The sequence below is a fragment of the Caretta caretta genome, chromosome 6, assembly GCF_965140235.1.
Source record: "Caretta caretta isolate rCarCar2 chromosome 6, rCarCar1.hap1, whole genome shotgun sequence".
NCBI lineage: Eukaryota > Metazoa > Chordata > Testudines > Cheloniidae > Caretta > Caretta caretta.
In genome coordinates, this window is record NC_134211.1 from 1,357,621 (window position 1) to 1,375,355 (window position 17,735).

Below are 17,735 nucleotides of genomic sequence, written 5' to 3' on the forward strand. Positions count from 1 at the left end.
CCAGCCCTTGGCACATGGGGGCAGGTGGTAGATCTGAGTGTGTGTTGGGTGCGGGGCATGAGGCTGGCCCCTAACCAGGGATCGGTGTGCCCTGGGGGTGGGGAGGGCCACCCCAGGGCTGGACTGAGTGGCATGAAGGCTGCCAACTTCTCGGTGGCTCTGAGGAGACAGCTGGTGCCGCCTGTCTTGAGAAGGAAACTTTCTCAGGGATGCCCCGATAGCCAGGAACGGGGAGGGGGACAGACAGAGGGATACGGCACGCACAGGATAGTCCCACACAGTCCCTGCCCTGGGGCACAGAGGCCAAGCATTGGGGTGGGATGGGGTGACCCCATAGTGGGGACCCTTATTGGCGTGACACAAATGAGAGCAAGGGGAGAGGTTCAGGAACAGGGGACTTGGATCTTGTGGGGGGACCTGTATAGGGGTGACACATGGAGGGTGGGGGAACTGATCCTTTCAGTGGGGACCTCTATTGGGGAGACACATGGAGGGAGGAGACAGGGTGCGTGTGTGATGAGTTGGAGCAATAGCTGAATATTATAGGGGGGACCCACAGAGGGGTGGCCCACACATGGGGGTTGGGGGCGGCAGAGAAGTCCCTCAGAGGGGAATGGGGGGATCTGAACCTTGTAGGAGGGCCCATATTGGGGTGCCACACATGAAGGCCCAGAGCTGGGAGGTCCATATGGGGGGAGGGGGAGATGGGGCAGGAGCATGAGATCTGGATCTTTTGGGGGATCCATATTGGGGTGACACATGGGGGAGAAGCAGATGGGACAAGAGAGGGGGACTCATAAAGATGTGACACATGGGGGGGCAGCAGATGATGCAAAAGAGGGGGGACCCATAGTGGGGCTGACGTGGATCAGATGGGGCCCGGTATTGGGGTGACACACGAGGGGCAGCAGAGGAGGTGAATGGGGCAGAACCTGGATCGACTGAGCCAGGCTCTATGTTGGGGCAATACATGGGGTCGGGGGGGACCCTATGGGGGGCTTCATGTGGGGCAGCCTGGGGGCCAAGCAGACTGGAGGGATCCCACCTCTCCTGTCTCCTTTCTCCAAGAAAGGAGCGTCCCGGCCGGGATCTATTTCAAGCCCTGGGCTCCTCCGAGCCAAACTTGAAGATGCTGCTATAGTTAGCCCTTGGCACGTCACCACCCCCCCGGCACCCCCCGGGAGCTCTATATAACCCCAGGGGGATTGGAGCACTCCCCAGCCTGCCCAGCTTCCCCTCCAGCACAGACCTCCCAACAGCTGCGCCCGCCCGCGGAGAGGAGATGGTAAGTGAGACGGACCCGGGCAGACGGACGCACCCCGGGGAATTGAACAGAGGCCCCCCCGCCATACACGCCGCAGCTTGGGGACACTCGGACCCGCCTGTGGAAAGCTATAGTGTGGAGAGAAATGACCAGGGGATCAATCGATATATCTATCCCCACGCACACCCCCTACCTACCTACCTATCCCCATATACCCCCTCTATTTACCTATCGATCCCCCATACACACTTCTATCGATCTATCTATGGATCGATCTACCTACCCCCATACACCCCCTCTATCTATCTATCTGTCTATACACCCCCTCTATCTATCCCCATACACCCCCTCTATCTATCCATCCCCATACACCCCTCTCATCCATCCATCTATCCCTGTACACTCTATCTATCCATCCCCACATACACCCCTCTATCTCTCTAGATACATTCCCCCCCACTCTTCTCTCTCTTTAGACCCATACACCCCCTATCTAGCCACCCCAGTCATCTATCTATCCCCCCCAAACCATCTACCTATGCATCCCCACACACTCCCTCCCACGTGCACCCGTCCATCTCCAGGCATCCCCCTAAGATGGCTCAGGCATGTCCTACTCTCCTGCAGGTTTTGGGGGTCACTTCTCTCCAGGTCCCTTCTCCCCAGTGGGTCCCTTCCCCTGCGATTTCCCCACGCCATCAGGGTGCTCTGGGCGTGGAGGGGGGAGAGATGGAGTCTGATGCACAGACAGACAGCACTTGGGCCCCCTCCCCACCCGATCTCTGTCGCCTTCCACCGCCCTCCCGTCGCTGAGACTGTGGGGTCATCTGGGTCCCGACACCCAACTGAGCCATGATGGCCCCATTGGGCATGGGGCGGGGGGCACAGAGCCAAAAATTAATCCCTTGTGTATTGGGGGGGTGCTAGGGGACGCAGCAGAATCTGTGTCCCTTGGGCTAAAATCTTGGGGAGCCAAAACATCTCCCTCTAGCCTGGGCAAAAACACCCCACTTTTGACGTAGGGCCAGCTCCCCCAAGGGGAAAAACTGGGATATCCCTATTATCCATTGGGGGACTGTTACCCCCTCACCAATAGACACCCCATCTCATAACTGCCCCTCAACACAGCTGAGGCCCCTCACTTGCATTGCTTAACAGGTGTTTCCCCTTGCACCCCCATTTCCCCCACTAACTCCCATGCACCCCAATAACTCGTATGCACCCTATTTCCCCCACTAACTCCAATATACTCCCCAATAACTGCTGTGCACCCCAATTTCCCCACTAATGCCCATGCACATCCCAGTAATTCTCATGCACCCCCAATCACTCCCATACACCTCTCAACGTCCCCCTATGCACAATTCCACCCATATCTCCCCTGCACCCAAGTTCCTTGTAGCCCCCCAATATTGCACACTGCACCCCAATTCCCTCGCTAGCTCCCATACACCCCCAATAACCCCCACTTCTCTAAGTTCACCCCAAGAACTCCCCCAGTCTCCCCCCCATCCCATCTCTTGGGCTCTGCCCCCGCCGATCACAGACAGGGAGGAGGAGGGTGTTATGGGGCACCAGGCCTATGTTCGGGGCTCAGATCTGGGGTGGGGGTATGGTGGCCCATGGAATTAACCTTTGCATGCCACGGCCTGTCTGCTTTTCTTCCCCTTCACCCCCCCGCCCCCCAAAAAACAGGCACCCAAGAAGGCGAAGAGGAAGGCAGCCGAAGGCAGCTCCAGTGTCTTCTCTATGTTTGACCAAACCCAAATCCAGGAGTTCAAAGAGGTGAGGCGGAGGAGGTAGGGTGGATGAAGGGCAGGGAGGGGTGAGGGTGAGGGGAAGATTGGCCCCTCCAGTCTATTCCCCCTGTCTCCAGGGGGCGGGATCATCCCACCAAACCTTGATGCTCTAGGGTGGGGTCCGGGGTGCCGTCTCCCCAAGTCCTCCTCGTCCCCCCGGAATGACCTCACCTCGCCCGATCCGACAGAGAGAGACGCCACCCCACTGCGTCCTTCTCCCTGGGTGCGGCCGTCTCCCCAGCTCCCATCCCTCCCAGCACGGACGGGGCCGTTTCCTTCCCCGGATCCCAAGGGCCGGGCGTCTATTTTGGGGGCCGGTGGGTGGAGACGCGACATCTGCAGTTGGGTTGGAGGCGCCTTAGAAGGAAATCTCTGGAGACGTGGAATTTGGGGGAGGAGGGGTGCCTATGGGGCATCTCCATCTATGCTGGGGGGGGGCTTGGCTGCCGGGGGAGGGGGATAGAGGGAGGGATGGAGCAAAAGCAGTGCGGGGGGGGGGGGGTCAGTAGCTTCCCTCCCGTCTCTGGAGAGCTCGTCAGCTCCTCCGGCATGCAGCACCTGTCCCCCACGGGAGGGGGGCTGCATCGGCAGCTCCCGGGGGCACGGGGCCGGGGGCACGCCGCCAGACGAGGATTCCTGGCGTTCCTTCTGTCCCCAAGGAGTCAGGAACGGGGGCTGGGTGACAGGTGTCTCGGGGGACAGCTGCAAGGCGGGGGGGCAGTGGGGGGAGGCCGGGCTGCAGAGAGCCATATGGCCCTTGGCATCTCTCCATTCCCATGATCCTTTGCTCCTCTCCCACTTAGGCCTTCACCGTCATTGACCAGAACAGAGATGGCATCATCGACAAGGAAGACCTGAGAGACACATTCGCTGCCATGGGTAAAGAGGCGGGGCCAGACCAGGGTGGGAGGGGCTTCTCTGGGGTGGGAGGGGCCATTCCAAGGGGGGTGGGGTCTATCTGGGAAGGGAGGGACCTGTTCCAGGAGGGGGGGAATGGGATTCTCCCCCCCCCGTTCTCCCCCACACACACTTTATAACCCTTTCCCCCCCCTTGGCAGGGCGCCTGAACGTGAAGAACGAGGAGCTGGACGCCATGATTAAGGAAGCCAGCGGCCCCATCAACTTCACCGTCTTCCTCACCATGTTTGGGGAGAAGCTCAAGGGTGAGTGACCCCCCCATCCCGCTTGGTACATCCCCCTCTCCCCCCCATCACACTCCCCTTTGGTATGTCCCCATCCTGTTACCCCTTGGTACATTCCCATCTCCCCTCATCCTGCTCCCCTTTGGTACCTCCCCACCCCACTGTCCCTGGGTATATTCCCATCTACCCCTTTGGTACATCCCTATCTCCCCCCATCCTGCTCCCCCTTGGTACATCCCCATTTCCTCCTCCCCCAACTTTGGTACATCCCCATTTCCTCCCCCTGCGTATGTCCCCATCTTTTCTCCCCCCAACTTCCACCTCCCACCCTCTGACACATCCCCATTCCCCCCACATCACATCCCCATCCTGCTCCCTGTTACCCATTGGTACATCCATCCCCCCAATCACAACCCCATTGGTACGTCCCATTCCACCCACTACCCATTGGTACTTCCCATCATGCTCCCCCAACCTGCTATACATTGGTACCTCCCATCCCATTGGTATGTCCCATTACTGCCCCATCCCATCCCCCCTTAGCCTCTCCCCTATTGGTACATCCCATCCCCCCCCCCCATTGGTATGCCCCAGCCCCCCAATTCTCACCCTCTCCGCCCCCCAGGTGCTGACCCCGAGGACGTGATCATGGGGGCGTTCAAGGTCCTGGACAGCGACGCCAAAGGCACCATCAAGAAGCAGTTGTGAGTATCCCTGTCCCCAGCAGGGGGCGCTAGGGGTGGGTGTGGGGGTCTCCCCAGGGCAGGGGGCGCTAGGGGTGATCCCAGCCCTGAGAGTGCGCAGGGAGGGGGGTCTCCCCAGCAGAGGGCGCTCTCCCCAGGGGGTGGGGTGGTGGTAGTAGGGGGGTACGTCAGGGTTGAGAAAGCGGGGGTGTCTCCCCAGAATTTGGGGTGTCTGATCGCCACTCTCTCTCTTCCCCCCTCTCAGCCTGGAAGAACTTCTGACCACCCAGTGCGACAGATTCACCCCAGAAGAGGTGAGAAATTTGGGGGTGACCCCCTGAACCCCAATACAAACCCCATCCCCCCAATCTAACCCATCCCCCCCCAGATCATCCCTCCCGCAGCAGCAGTGGGGGGAGGTGTCTGGGATCGAGGGGCACAAACCCTAGCTTTGGGGGTGGGGGTCACCCCAATTTTAACTCCCCTCTTGCACCTGTCATCCCTCCCCAGATCAAGAACATGTGGGCAGCTTTTCCTCCAGATGTGGCCGGCAACGTGGACTATAAGAACATCTGCTACGTCATTACACACGGTGAAGACAAAGAAGGGGAGTAAATCCATCAGGCCTACCCAAATTGCCCTGCCGCCCTGACGCAGGGGGCTGGCGCTGTGGGGTCCCATCCACCCACACCCCCCAGGTTGGGGGCATATCACCCACATGACGCCAAATCAGCTTCAGTTTTGGACCCCCAAACTGCAGACGCCAGTCTTATTTATTGTGATTTTGGGGTGGGGAGCTGGGACCCCACAACCTTGCCCTTCCCCACCCTGCAGCCAGAGTCTTAAGAAACTGATCAGGACCCGTGTCAAGAATTGAGAAAAAAAATGTTTCAATAAAGATGAGGAAACCTGTTTTTAACTCTCTCGGTGTCCTAGTCTGTTGTGTTGTGACTGCTTCTGGAGTGGGGCACAGTGGCTGTTTAGATAGGGATCAAGATGGGCTAATGAAGTGGCAGTGGTTGAAATCCTGGCCCCACTGAAGTCTGTGGTTGTTTTCCGATAACTTCAGTCAGGTCAGGATGTCACAGCAGGTTTTGGAATGAAAAAATTAGATACTTCTTATCTGTTAACCTATGGAACACCCCGCCACATGATTTCATGGAGATATAATTTCACACGCGGCTCAGGAAATTTGGGATCTGATGGTTCTTAGGAGCAATTCAAAAATGTAAAATCGAGACAGCACATTTCAGGGGAAAGATATGAGATGGTTTTAGACGTTAAGCTGTGGAACACTCTGCCACATGATTTTAGGGAGCAAAAACTGCCCATGTGGCTTTAGAAAATTTAGTATGTGATGGCTCTTAGGGCAAAATTAAAGTGCATGAATCAAGACAGCACATCTTAGAGGGAACATATGAAATAAATGTATCAATTAACCTCTAGAACTCCCTGACACACCATTTCGTTGAGTTAAAATTTCACACATGGCTTAGAAAATTTAGCATGCGACACATTTTAGGACAGAAATTATATTGGGCAAATTAAGGTAGCACATTTCAGTAGGAAGATGATTTTAACTAGTAGCCAGAGGAACTCCCCACCACATGAGTTTACAGAGCTTAAAATTTCACTCCCAGTTCAGGAAATGTAGTGTCTGATGGTTCTTAGGAAAAGATTCAAGGTGAGAAAATCAGACAGCATAAGATACATGGATGAATCTAGATAATTTTATCTGTTAATCTGTGAAATTCCCTGACCCATGATTTCACTGTGCTAAAATTTCACACTCTGCCCTGAAAATTGGGGCTTATGGTCTTAGAAGGCAAAATCTCTCTGGACCGGCGTCTCCCGACAGATTTTGAGGGAAAAATCCACGGCTCGGGCCGACTGGGTGAGGCATCCCAGAGAAAGGACGTCTATACACGGGCCGAAGAACTGGGAGATATTCTCCTCCGAGATCCCACCGCTGGCTTCCACCATCACCCGGGGGTGGGCGGCTTTCAGCGCGCTGGCGGCAGGATGCAAGTCCTAGAGGAACAAGGGGCAGGGTTATAAGGGAGGGGGCTGGGAGACCCCCCCGCCCCACCTGGTAGCCCCCAAACTCCCTGGTACCTCCGGGGAGAAGTTATCCAGCATGACTATGTCAGATCCGGCCTCTGCGGCTTCCAGGGCCTCTCCCAGCGAACGACACTCCACCTCCAGCTTCAGATGAAAGCCAGCCACCCGCTGGGCTTCCTGGACAGCCTAGAGGTGGAGAGAGAGTTTGGGCAGGGAATGGGACCCAGGTGTCCGGGTAGGAGACACCACCTAGTACTCCCAGAGATAGGGGTGGAGTCCAGGCATCTGAGATGGCTGCCCTAAGGGTCCCCCCCCCACGCTCCCAGAGACTGGGAGGGGTAATGCGACCCAGGCATCCGGGTAGGAGACACACACCCCCCTCCAGTACTTCCAGGCCCACCCCCTTACCTGGGCAATTCCTCCCGCAGCCCAGACGTGGTTATCCTTCAGCATGACAAGACTGCCCAAACCGTAGCGGTGGCCCGACGCTCCCCCCACCAGCAGGGCGTACTTCTCAGCCAGCCTGAAACCCGGCGTGGTCTTCCTCGTCCCGGCCACTTGCCCGCGCCAGCCGGCCTCCCGCGCCAGCCGGCAGGCCCGCCCCGTGGCCGTGGCCACCCCGCTGCACCGTCCCAGGCAATTCAGAGCAGTCCTCTCCCCCAGCAACAGGTGGCAGGCTTTGCCACGGACTTCGGCCACGCGGGCCACGGGCTCCAGCCAGGCCCCCTCGGGCTGGAACCATTCCACGGTGCAGCCCAGCTCGGTGAAGACGGCGTCAAAGAAGGGGCAGCCAGCCAACACCCCGGGAGACTTGCAGAGGAGCACAGCGCGCTCCGGGCGTTGCCCCACTGCGCAGCCCGCGGGGTCGAAGGCCGGGGCATCCTCTTGCAGCCAGTCCCGGACCAGCTGGCGCAAGCGGGGGGGCGGGAGGAGGTGAGAGAGATCCAGGCGGGAGGTCATGGCGCCGGTCTGCAACGGGAAACCACAGAGGCATTGTGGAGAAGACATACCAGAGCGTACGAGGGCGAGGCCGGGCTGGAGCAGCCGGGAGTCCCCCCACAGCCAGCCCCCCGCCCCTTCCCCACAGCGCCCCCTGCTGGGCGAGGCCGGGGCTGGAGCAGCCGGGAGCTCCCCCCACAGCCAGCCCCCCGCCCCTTCCCCACAGCGCCCCCTGCTGGGCGAGGCCGGGCTGGAGCAGCCGGGAGCTCCCCCCACAGCCAGCGCCCCGCCCCTTCCCCACAGCGCCCCCTGCTGGGCGAGGCCGGGCTGGAGTAGCCGGGAGCTCCCCCCACAGCCAGCGCCCCGCCCCTTCCCCACAGCGCCCCCTGCTGGGCGAGGCCGGGGCTGGAGCAGCCGGTAGCTCCCGCCACAGCCAGCGCCCCGCCCCTTCCCCACAGCGCCCCCTGCTGGGCGAGGCCGGGGCTGGAGCAGCCGGGAGCTCCCCCCACAGCCAGCGCCCCGCCCCTTCCCCACAGCGCCCCCTGCTGGGCGAGGCCGGGGCTGGAGCAGCCGGGAGTCCCCCCACAGCCAGCGCCCCGCCCCTTCCCCACAGCGCCCCCTGCTGGGCGAGGCCGGGCTGGAGCAGCCGGGAGCTCCCCCCACAGCCAGCGCCCCGCCCCCTCCCCACAGCGCCCCCTGCTGGGAGAGGCCGGGGCTGGAGCAGCCGGGAGCTCCCGCCACAGCCAGCGCCCCGCCCCTTCCCCACAGCGCCCCCTGCTGGGCGAGGCCGGGCTGGAGCAGCCGGGAGCTCCCCCCACAGCCAGCGCCCCGCCCCTTCCCCACAGCGCCCCCTGCTGGGCGAGGCCGGGGCTGGAGCAGCTGGGAGTCCCCCCCACAGCCAGCGCCCCGCCCCTTCCCCACAGCGCCCCCTGCTGGGCGAGGCCGGGGCTGGAGCAGCCGGGAGCTCCCCCCACAGCCAGCGCCCCGCCCCTTCCCCACAGCGCCCCCTGCTGGGCGAGACCGGGGCTGGAGCAGCCGGGAGCTCCCCCCACAGCCAGCGCCCCGCCCCTTCCCCACAGCGCCCCCTGCTGGGCGAGGCCGGGCTGGAGCAGCCGGGAGCTCCCCCCACAGCCAGCGCCCCGCCCCTTCCCCACAGCGCCCCCTGCTGGGAGAGGCCGGGCTGGAGCAGCCGGGAGCTCCCCCCACAGCCAGCGCCCCGCCCCTTACCCACAGCGCCCCCTGCTGGGAGAGGCCGGGGCTGGAGCAGCTGGGAGTCCCCCCCACAGCCAGCGCCCCGCCCCTTCCCCACAGCGCCCCCTGCTGGGCGAGGCCGGGGCTGGAGCAGCCGGGAGCTCCCCCCACAGCCAGCGCCCCGCCCCTTCCCCACAGCGCCCCCTGCTGGGCGAGACCGGGGCTGGAGCAGCCGGGAGCTCCCCCCACAGCCAGCGCCCCGCCCCTTCCCCACAGCGCCCCCTGCTGGGCGAGGCCGGGCTGGAGCAGCCGGGAGCTCCCCCCACAGCCAGCGCCCCGCCCCTTCCCCACAGCGCCCTCTGCTGGGAGAGGCCGGGCTGGAGCAGCCGGGAGCTCCCCCCACAGCCAGCGCCCCGCCCCTTCCCCACAGCGCCCCCTGCTGGGCAAGGCCGGGGCTGGAGCAGCCGGGAGCTCCCCCCACAGCCAGCGCCCCGCCCCACAGCACCCCATGCTCCCCCTTTTCCCGTGTCCCCTCCCCCCCATTTGACAAGGGAAGAGAGAAAAGGGGTTCACTCCCAGCTCCTCCCACTTCCCCCCACCCCAGGGTCCTGTCTGCGTCTCCCACTCCGCCCCGGGCCTGTCTGCACCAAACCCCCTCCCCCAGCACAAGGCAAAGTCCAGGCCATCCCCGTCTGACCCAGAGCAAACACACAGGGCAGAGCAACTCCCACTCCAGGGCCACAGACCCCGAGCTCCCGGGCCTGGGACTGGGGGGCCGGGGACCCCCTGAGCAGGAGGGATCTTACCTGCCACCGCCACTCGGTGGAGTCCGGGAACAAGGGGCAGCTGGACGGAGATCTGGAACAGGACACGCTTCCCGGCCTGGAAGGAGCTGGGGTGTGGGAGGGGCTGGCCAGGAGGTGGGGCTGGCCCGGGGGGGGGCGGGGGGCTGAGAAAACACCTAGGAGGCACTTCACACAGAGTATAAACTGCTTCCCCCGGGGGCCACATCCCAGCACCAGGCGAGGGGTCCCTGTGAGCCCAGCCCCCCGCTGCCCCAGAGGGGCCACGTCCCAGCACCAGGCGAGGGGTCCCCATGTGCCCAGCCCCCCCACCTCAGAGGGGCCACATCCCAGCACCAGGCGAGGGGTCCCTGTGAGCCCAGCCCCCCGCTGCCCCTGAGGGGCCACGTCCCAGCACCAGGCAAGGGGTCCCCGTGTGCCCAGGCCCCCCACCCCAGAGGGCCCACGTCCCAGCGCCAGGCGAGGGGTCCCCGTGTGCCCAGCCCCCCCACCTCAGAGGGGCCACATCCCAGCACCAGGCGAGGGGTCCCCGTGTGCCCAGCCCCCCCACCTCAGAGGGGCCACATCCCAGCACCAGGCGAGGGGTCCCCGTGTGCCCAGCCCCCCGCCGCCCCAGAGGGGCCACGTCCCAGCACCAGGCAAGGGGTCCCTGTGAGCCCAGCCCCCCGCTGCCCCTGAGGGGCCACGTCCCAGCACCAGGCAAGGGGTCCCCGTGTGCCCAGGCCCCCCACCCCAGAGGGGCCACGTCCCAGCACCAGGCGAGTGGTCCCCGTGTGCCCAGCCCGCCCACCCCAGAGGGGCCACGTCCCAGCGCCAGGCGAGGGGACCCCATGTGCCATCCTCCAGAGGCAGCAAATTCTGACCGATGTGGCTGAAAAAGACATTTCAGAAGATACACAGGAGATCCCTCCGAGTCCAAAATGCACCTTTTTGCTTTCCACGGGGGTGTCCATTTTGCTTTCCACGGGGGTGTCCATTTTGCTTTCCACGGGGGTGGGCAGAGTCACGTCCTTTCTCCCCTTCCGGCACTTCACCCGTCGCTCCGCCTAGTTTGGACAGAACCACACGACAACGCGAACGTTCTCGTACGAAAATACGATCGCACGGGAAAGGCGTTTACATTTTCACGCCACGTGTGGGAACCGCGTGCTTTGCACGGCACGGTTCAACTCGGCACTGCCATGGCCAGCGACGTGTGGCCGGGTTTGGTTTCGTTACAGACCCACTCGACGATGTCCTTCGTCATCCCAGGCCAATAGTATCGTGCGATCATCGCGCTTCTCGTTTTAAAGATTCCTTGGTGTTGGCCCCGGGGACTCCCATGATGCTGTTGGAAGAGTTGTCGGGCTGCTTCCTGGTGTGCACGATGACAGCCTTTCTTCCTTTGCCAGTCCGGAAAAGCGTCCGTCTGTTGATCGGAGAAGAGGGGGACACTGAGGCGAGGATAAGCAATGATCAGATATTTTCAAAGTCACCGGTTCATAGGGCTATGATTTGGTCACGGAATCTGTGACTTCCAAAGACCCCTGTGACTTTAGCCCCGGGGAGCTCGGAGCCGCTGCGGGTGGCCAGGGCGCCCCGCAGCTGGGAGCCACAGGCGGGGGGGGATGCCCCGCAGCTCCCAGCCGGGCCCCCAGGAGTGGTGTGGAGACCCCATAGCTCCCAATTTTGTCATGCATACTTTTAGTAGACGTCAGGGATAGGTCGCGGGCTTCCAGGAATTTTTCTTTATTGCCCGTGACCTGTCCGTGACTTTTACTACAAATATGCGTGACAAAATCTTAGCCTTAATTATACGGCATATGCATATCAAAGATATCTGAACGCTATCGGGGGGTAGCCGTGTTAATCTGTATCCACAAAAACAAGGTTAGTCTTTAAGGTGCCACCGGACTCCTTGTTATATCTGGGCACTGTGTGGTTCGTCATGGCTTGAGTACAAAGTGCCGGGGGGGGGAGACTTCAATATCTGGTTCTAATTAGCTGTTGAAATGGGTTTTTAAACGAGAAATCATTGCTCGGTGAAAGCCTGCGGGTTGTTGTTTGTGGATACGTTGGATCACGGGCTTGAAGCGTGATGCTTGAAGCTTAAAGCGGAATGACAGGGTTTGTCCGGTCGTATTCATAAGTTATCCTCCTTTGCCGTGTAGCTGACCCACGCGTTTGTGAGGGCGCCGAGGCGGGTAGCGCAGATGTTCTGGGCACCGTGAAGAAAACCCGGGATCCTGACCGTGGTCCCGGTGACGGTCGGGTGAACGCTCCAAACAAACCCAGCGCTGGGGCATCGGGACCGTAAGTTACAGGCTGAAAAGTCCATTGTATTCTGCGTCTGGATGACATGAGAAGAAGTCTCGCTCGCCTTCCAAAGAAAAGTTGGCAGCAAATCGACGCAGATGAAGTCTGCCGGCTTTATTCATTCCTTCAGGAGATGTGTTTCTCCTCTTTAATGCCAACACCCGGGCGGTTTTTTCCTCAAAGGGTTTCCCTGAGTATTGTTCACAGAAGAAAACATGTCACACTGTTAACATTTACCTAATGGCAAACATGCAGTATCTAGCCATACAACAATCGGACTTTATTTAGTCGGTGTGACGAAGCGCTGCTCCCGGGGCAGCAGCTTCTTGCTCAGGCACGCAATGGGGCGTCTCTCCCACTTAGTATCAGTTTGCATCAGCACCCCACCCAGCCCCGCGTCAGAGGGGTCAGTGAGCACCAGGAAGGGTTTGTTAAAATCCAGGTTTACCAGCTTTGGATAAGTGCCCGTGACAGTAGGTGTGACATGGAAATTGCAGGGTAAGCCCAACTCAACGAGGCCGCATTCATAGGCCAATCCCAAGAGGGACAGAAGTCAATGTGAGCTACGTGCCTAAGTTTGAAGTATTTGTGGCTTACAAAGTCTGGCTGCCTTTGACCCATGGAAATCGAATTGCATTTGAAATCATGAGATGGCCTATAAGAGTTTAACCAAGTGAAGTCAGAGTCACTCCAGGCAGGAATGTGAATTTCACAAGCAGGGGAGTTTGAAAATAACAGAGCATAGAGAGATACCCGCTCCCTACCCGCCATACTGCTGTTTATTACAGGGAGGTTTTGGCCTTGTACAGCCTTGTTGGAAAAATCCGTTTTCTGAAATGCTGAAGAATCTGAAATAAAGCAACCCATATAACGAACACACGCGTTTCAGGGTCACACAGGCATGACAAACATTTATAAAGCACAAAGGGACTTCGGAGCTTTTGTGAAGGTCCTCAGCCAGGCGGACCCTACACCTTTGGGTCCACCAGACGTCTATTGCAGGGTGCATAGCGTAAGTGCTCGTGGCAGGGGAGTTCTCTCACTGGAGAATGGACAGGGGAGACACTTGAGGGGTTAAGCACCAGGTTAGCAGAGCACTCTTGTATGGGTTCACAAAGCATGTGTTATCTTTGTGAGGGGGTCCCCTGGGTGCAACCTGGACTATGGGACCCCTGACCCCTCCCAACCCACCAGCCTTTCACCCTGTCCTTTCTCCAAGGGGCCTCAGGGAGAGCGGATAACTTTTTGATGGGCCACCCACGCCCATCTGGCCAACCTTTTTGTTGCAACTGAAAGGCTGGGTGTGGGCGTTGCCTAGAACCTCAGAGTTACAAACCCCCAGGGCCGAGGGTTGTTCCTACCTCTGAAATGTTCCGAACGCTGAACAAAACATTCGGGTTTGTCCCTTCAAAAGTTTACAGCTGACCATGGACTTCTACAGCTTGGAAACTTTACCAGGCAGAAGAAAAAGGCCGCTCTCCCTTTATTTATTACGTTGAACATAGTCCTGTCCTGTGTTGGGGGGTTTGTGCGGCGGGGGCCGGGCGGGGTTTCTGCTGCTGCCTGATTGCGGGCTTCCCGTTCCAAAGCAGGTGCGCGTGGTTGGCCGGTGAGTCCCTAACGCTGGCGTTCGTACCTCCGTGTTCACGACTTCCCGTCCAGGGACAGCTCGCACAATCCAACAGGGTATTAACCGATCAAGAGTTGTAAAGAGACCCCTCGCAAGGCAGGCGTTGTACCAAACGTCTCATCAGCATCTCACAGCGGCGGGGGGGGGGGTCCGGGGGGCTACGTCGAGGTACACAGTGCCGCAGCCTTACGTCCGTGACGTTTATTACTCCCGAACTCAGAGGTGACGCTTTAGCTGGGCAACATCATCCCAGCACTTGAGAAAAAGCAATCGGAGCGGAGAGGACCCAGCCCCCGTGTCTGTGTTTTCAGGACAGCTTAGAAAGCGTCCTACAAGCGGAGTTTCTGGGCTAGTGGATGTAAAACGCTGAACGGAGATCTGAGGATTTCTTTATTATTCCTCTCCACGGCAGAGCAGGTCATCTAGGGTGACCAGACAGCAAGTGTAAAAAATCGGGACGGGGGGTGGGGGGTAATCGGTGCCTATATAAGAAAAAGACCCCCCAAAACAGGACTGTCCCTTTACAAACGGGACACCAGCGTATTAGGAAAGAAACACCGAGTGCCCGCAAACCATTGAGAGTCGTGGAAAGCGGACTCGGGAGAGCTCTGAATTCCTTTTCAAAGCAAGCGCACGGGCAGAAAATCAACCCTGGTGCTTTACCCAGACCCGCCACCCGGAGCGAACCCCGAGGTGGAACCGGCGGCTCGCGCCCCGGACCTCCCCGCGCGCCGCGCTCTGGCAGCGTCTCGGGCCTGGTCCCCCCCGCTGCGGAAACACACGGGCCCCCTCGTGCCCAGCGACGTCAGCCGAGCTCGCCCGCCTTCGGCGCTGCAAAGTCGCCAGCGTCTGCATCCCGGGGACAGAACGTGCCCTGGCCCCACCCGGCTTCTCCGGCGGCTGACGCGGCAGCTCCGTCCCCAAATCCCCGGCGTCGGCCCCAGACGCAGCCCTCACCGCAGACAGGCCCTTGCTCCTGCGGGGGACGAAGAGCCGCCCCCGGGGCCTGGCTGGGCTAAGAGGACTCTTGTTTCTCGCATTGCCCCGCTCCCGAGACCTGACTGGCTCAGCCCTGGGTGTGAGCTGCCAGAGGGATGGCACGCAACAAAGCCTGGCTATGCAAGGGCACAAACACACCCACCCACACAAAAGCGGGGCTGGGACCTGCCAGCCCCCTGGGCCTGGGCGTCTCTGGGGTCCCGGACAGCCCCCCGCTCCGTGCAGCTGCCGGCAGGTGGCTGGGGTTACGTGAGAGCTGGAAACATCCTGGGGTGCTCCCCAGTGGGGGGCCGCGCGATCACCAGCTCCTCAGCGGTGCCGCAGGCCAGGGGTAACTGCTGATGGCGGGGGGCACCATGGCAGGGCCCTCCCCTCGCCATCACAGCCACGCTCAGCTTCCTGGGGAGGGCCAAGGCACCCTCCAGCAACGCCCCCGACGCCCGGATCGGCCTTAGGGGAAATGGTGCCCTGGCCCCCTCATCACCCCCCACTGCCTCCCTGGACTCCGCTCCCCCCCCCTTGCTCCTGGTCTCCGCTGCCCCCCCCCTCAGTCTAAGCCCCCACTGTCTCCCCAGATTCCCCTCCCCCCATTGCTCCTGGCCCCCGCTGGCCACTGCATCATCCCCTAGCCCTCCACTGCCCCCCCAGGCTTCCCTCCCCCCATCGCTCCCCTCCCCACCTCCAGCTGCCCTGGGCCCCCCACCCCACTCGTGCGGAGCCGCAGCAGGGCAGGCTGGGGCGGGCTGGGGCAGGGGGCACAAGGCTGGGGCGGGGCGGGACGGGGCTCCCCTCCTCCGGCAATGCTTGCTGGGGTGGGACAGGGCCTTGCCCGGCAGTGCCCTGCGGCCAGACTCAGCCCCCCTGGCAGGAATGGGGGGGGAGACCCCGCGTCCCACCCCCGCTCTGTGCAGGCACTGGCCAGGGGCTCTCCAGCACACTGAGGGGGGGCACAGCCGGGGGGGGGCACGACTTGAGGGGGAGGCGCCAGCACTGGGGGTGCAGGGGGCAGGGCTGGGGAGAGGTGCAGATAACGGGGGGGCAGGGGGCAGGGCTGGGGGAGGGACTGGGAATGGGGGTGCAGGGGGCAGGGCTGGGGGGAGGGACTGGGAATGGGGGAGTGGAGGGGGCAGGGCTGGGGGAAGGACTGGGAATGGGGGTGCAGGGGGCAGGGCTGGGGGGAGGTGCAGGTATTGGGGGTCCGGGGGGGCACTGCTGGGGAGAGGTGCAGGTAACGGGGGTGCAAGGGGGCAGGGCTGGGGGGAGGTGCAGGTATCGGGGGTCGGGGGGGGCAGGGCTGGGGGAGGTGCAGGTATCGGGGGTCGGGGGGGCAGGGCTGGGGGAGGTGCAGGTAATGGGGGTACAGGGGGCAGGGCTGGGGGAGGTGCAGATAACGGGGGTCCGGGGGGGGCAGGGCTGGGGGAGGTGCAGGTATCGGGGGTACAGGGGGCAGGGCTGGGGGAGGTGCAGGTATCGGGGGTTGGGGGGGCAGGGCTGGGGGAGCCGCTGGCACGGGGTGTGGGGGCGCGGGGGGGCAAATGGGGGCACACATTGGGCATGGGGGTGCAGGGGGCAGGGCTGGGGGAGATGCAGATAACGGGGGTGCAGGGGGCAGGGCTGGGGGCGGGACTGGGCATGGGGGTGCAGGGGGCAGGGCTGGGGGGACGCACTGGGAATGGGGGGTGCAGGGGCAGGGCTGGGGGAGGTGCAGATAACGGGGGTCCGGGGGGGGCAGGGCTGGGGGAGGGGCTGGCAATGGGGGTGCAGGGGGCAGGGCTGGGGGAGGGACTGGGCATGGGGGTGCAGGGAGCAGGGCTGGGGGAGGTGCAGATAACGGGGGGGCAGGGCTAGGGGAGGGGCTGGCAATGGGGGTGCAGGGGGCAGGGCTGGGGGAGGTGCAGATAACGGGGGTCCGGGGGGGGCAGGGCTGGGGGAGATGCAGATAACGGGGGTGCAGGGGGCAGGGCTAGGGGAGGGACTGGGAATGGGGGTGCAGGGGGCAGGGCTGGGGGAGGTGCAGATAACGGGGGTGCAGGGGGCAGGGCTGGGGGAGGGGCTGGCAATGGGGGTGCAGGGGGCAGGGCTGGGGGAGGGACTGGGCATGGGGGTGCAGGGGGCAGGGCTGGGGGAGATGCAGATAACGGGGGTGCAGGGGGCAGGGCTGGGGGAGGGGCTGGCAATGGGGGTGCAGGGGGCAGGGCTGGGGGAGGGACTGGGCATGGGGGTGCAGGGGGCAGGGCTGGGGGAGATGCAGATAACGGGGGTGCAGGGGGCAGGGCTGGGGGAGGGGCTGGCAATGGGGGTGCAGGGGGCAGGGCTGGGGGAGGGACTGGGCATGGGGGTGCAGGGGGCAGGGCTGGGGGAGATGCAGATAACGGGGGTGCAGGGGGCAGGGCTGGGGGAGGGGCTGGCAATGGGGGTGCAGGGGGCAGGGCTGGGGGAGGTGCAGATAACGGGGGTGCAGGGGGCAGGGCTAGGGGAGGGACTGGGAATGGGGGTGCAGGGGGCAGGGCTGGGGGAGGTGCAAATAACGGGGGTCCGGGGGGGGCAGGGCTGGGGGAGATGCAGATAACGGGGGTGCAGGGGGCAGGGCTAGGGGAGGGACTGGGCATGGGGGTGCAGGGGGCAGGGCTGGGGGAGATGCAGATAACGGGGGTGCAGGGGGCAGGGCTAGGGGAGGGGCTGGCAATGGGGGTGCAGGGGGCAGGGCTGGGGGGACGCACTGGGAATGGGGGGTGCAGGGGCAGGGCTGGGGGAGGTGCAGATAACGGGGGTCCGGGGGGGGCAGGGCTGGGGGAGATGCAGATAACGGGGGTGCAGGGGGCAGGGCTAGGGGAGGGACTGGGAATGGGGGTGCAGGGGGCAGGGCTGGGGGAGCCGCTGGCACGGGGTGTGGGGGCGCGGGGGGGCAAATGGGGGCACACATTGGGAA

At 62.6% G+C, this 17,735-nt stretch overlaps 2 protein-coding genes across 2 annotated transcripts; one reads left to right on the forward strand and one right to left on the reverse strand.

Moving 5' to 3' along the window:
• Window positions 1–1,054: 1,054 nt before the first annotated feature.
• MYL11 (myosin light chain 11) lies at window positions 1,055–5,810 on the forward strand. The gene is made up of 7 exons (XM_048855280.2): window positions 1,055–1,285; window positions 2,960–3,049; window positions 3,867–3,942; window positions 4,122–4,226; window positions 4,831–4,909; window positions 5,154–5,202; window positions 5,399–5,810. Exons 1-7 carry the CDS (start codon window positions 1,283–1,285, stop codon window positions 5,501–5,503), a joined length of 507 nt encoding a protein of 168 aa, XP_048711237.1. The 5' UTR covers window positions 1,055–1,282; the 3' UTR covers window positions 5,504–5,810.
• A 594-nt stretch (window positions 5,811–6,404) lies between these two features.
• On the reverse strand, window positions 6,405–10,014 carry QPRT (quinolinate phosphoribosyltransferase). The gene is made up of 4 exons (XM_048855281.2): window positions 9,886–10,014; window positions 7,358–7,918; window positions 7,004–7,135; window positions 6,405–6,919 (listed from the first exon to the last, which is right to left on the reverse strand). The coding sequence occupies exons 2-4, from the start codon at window positions 7,907–7,909 to the stop codon at window positions 6,707–6,709; spliced, it is 897 nt and encodes a 298-aa protein (XP_048711238.1). The 5' UTR covers window positions 7,910–7,918; window positions 9,886–10,014; the 3' UTR covers window positions 6,405–6,706.
• Window positions 10,015–17,735: the final 7,721 nt, after the last annotated feature.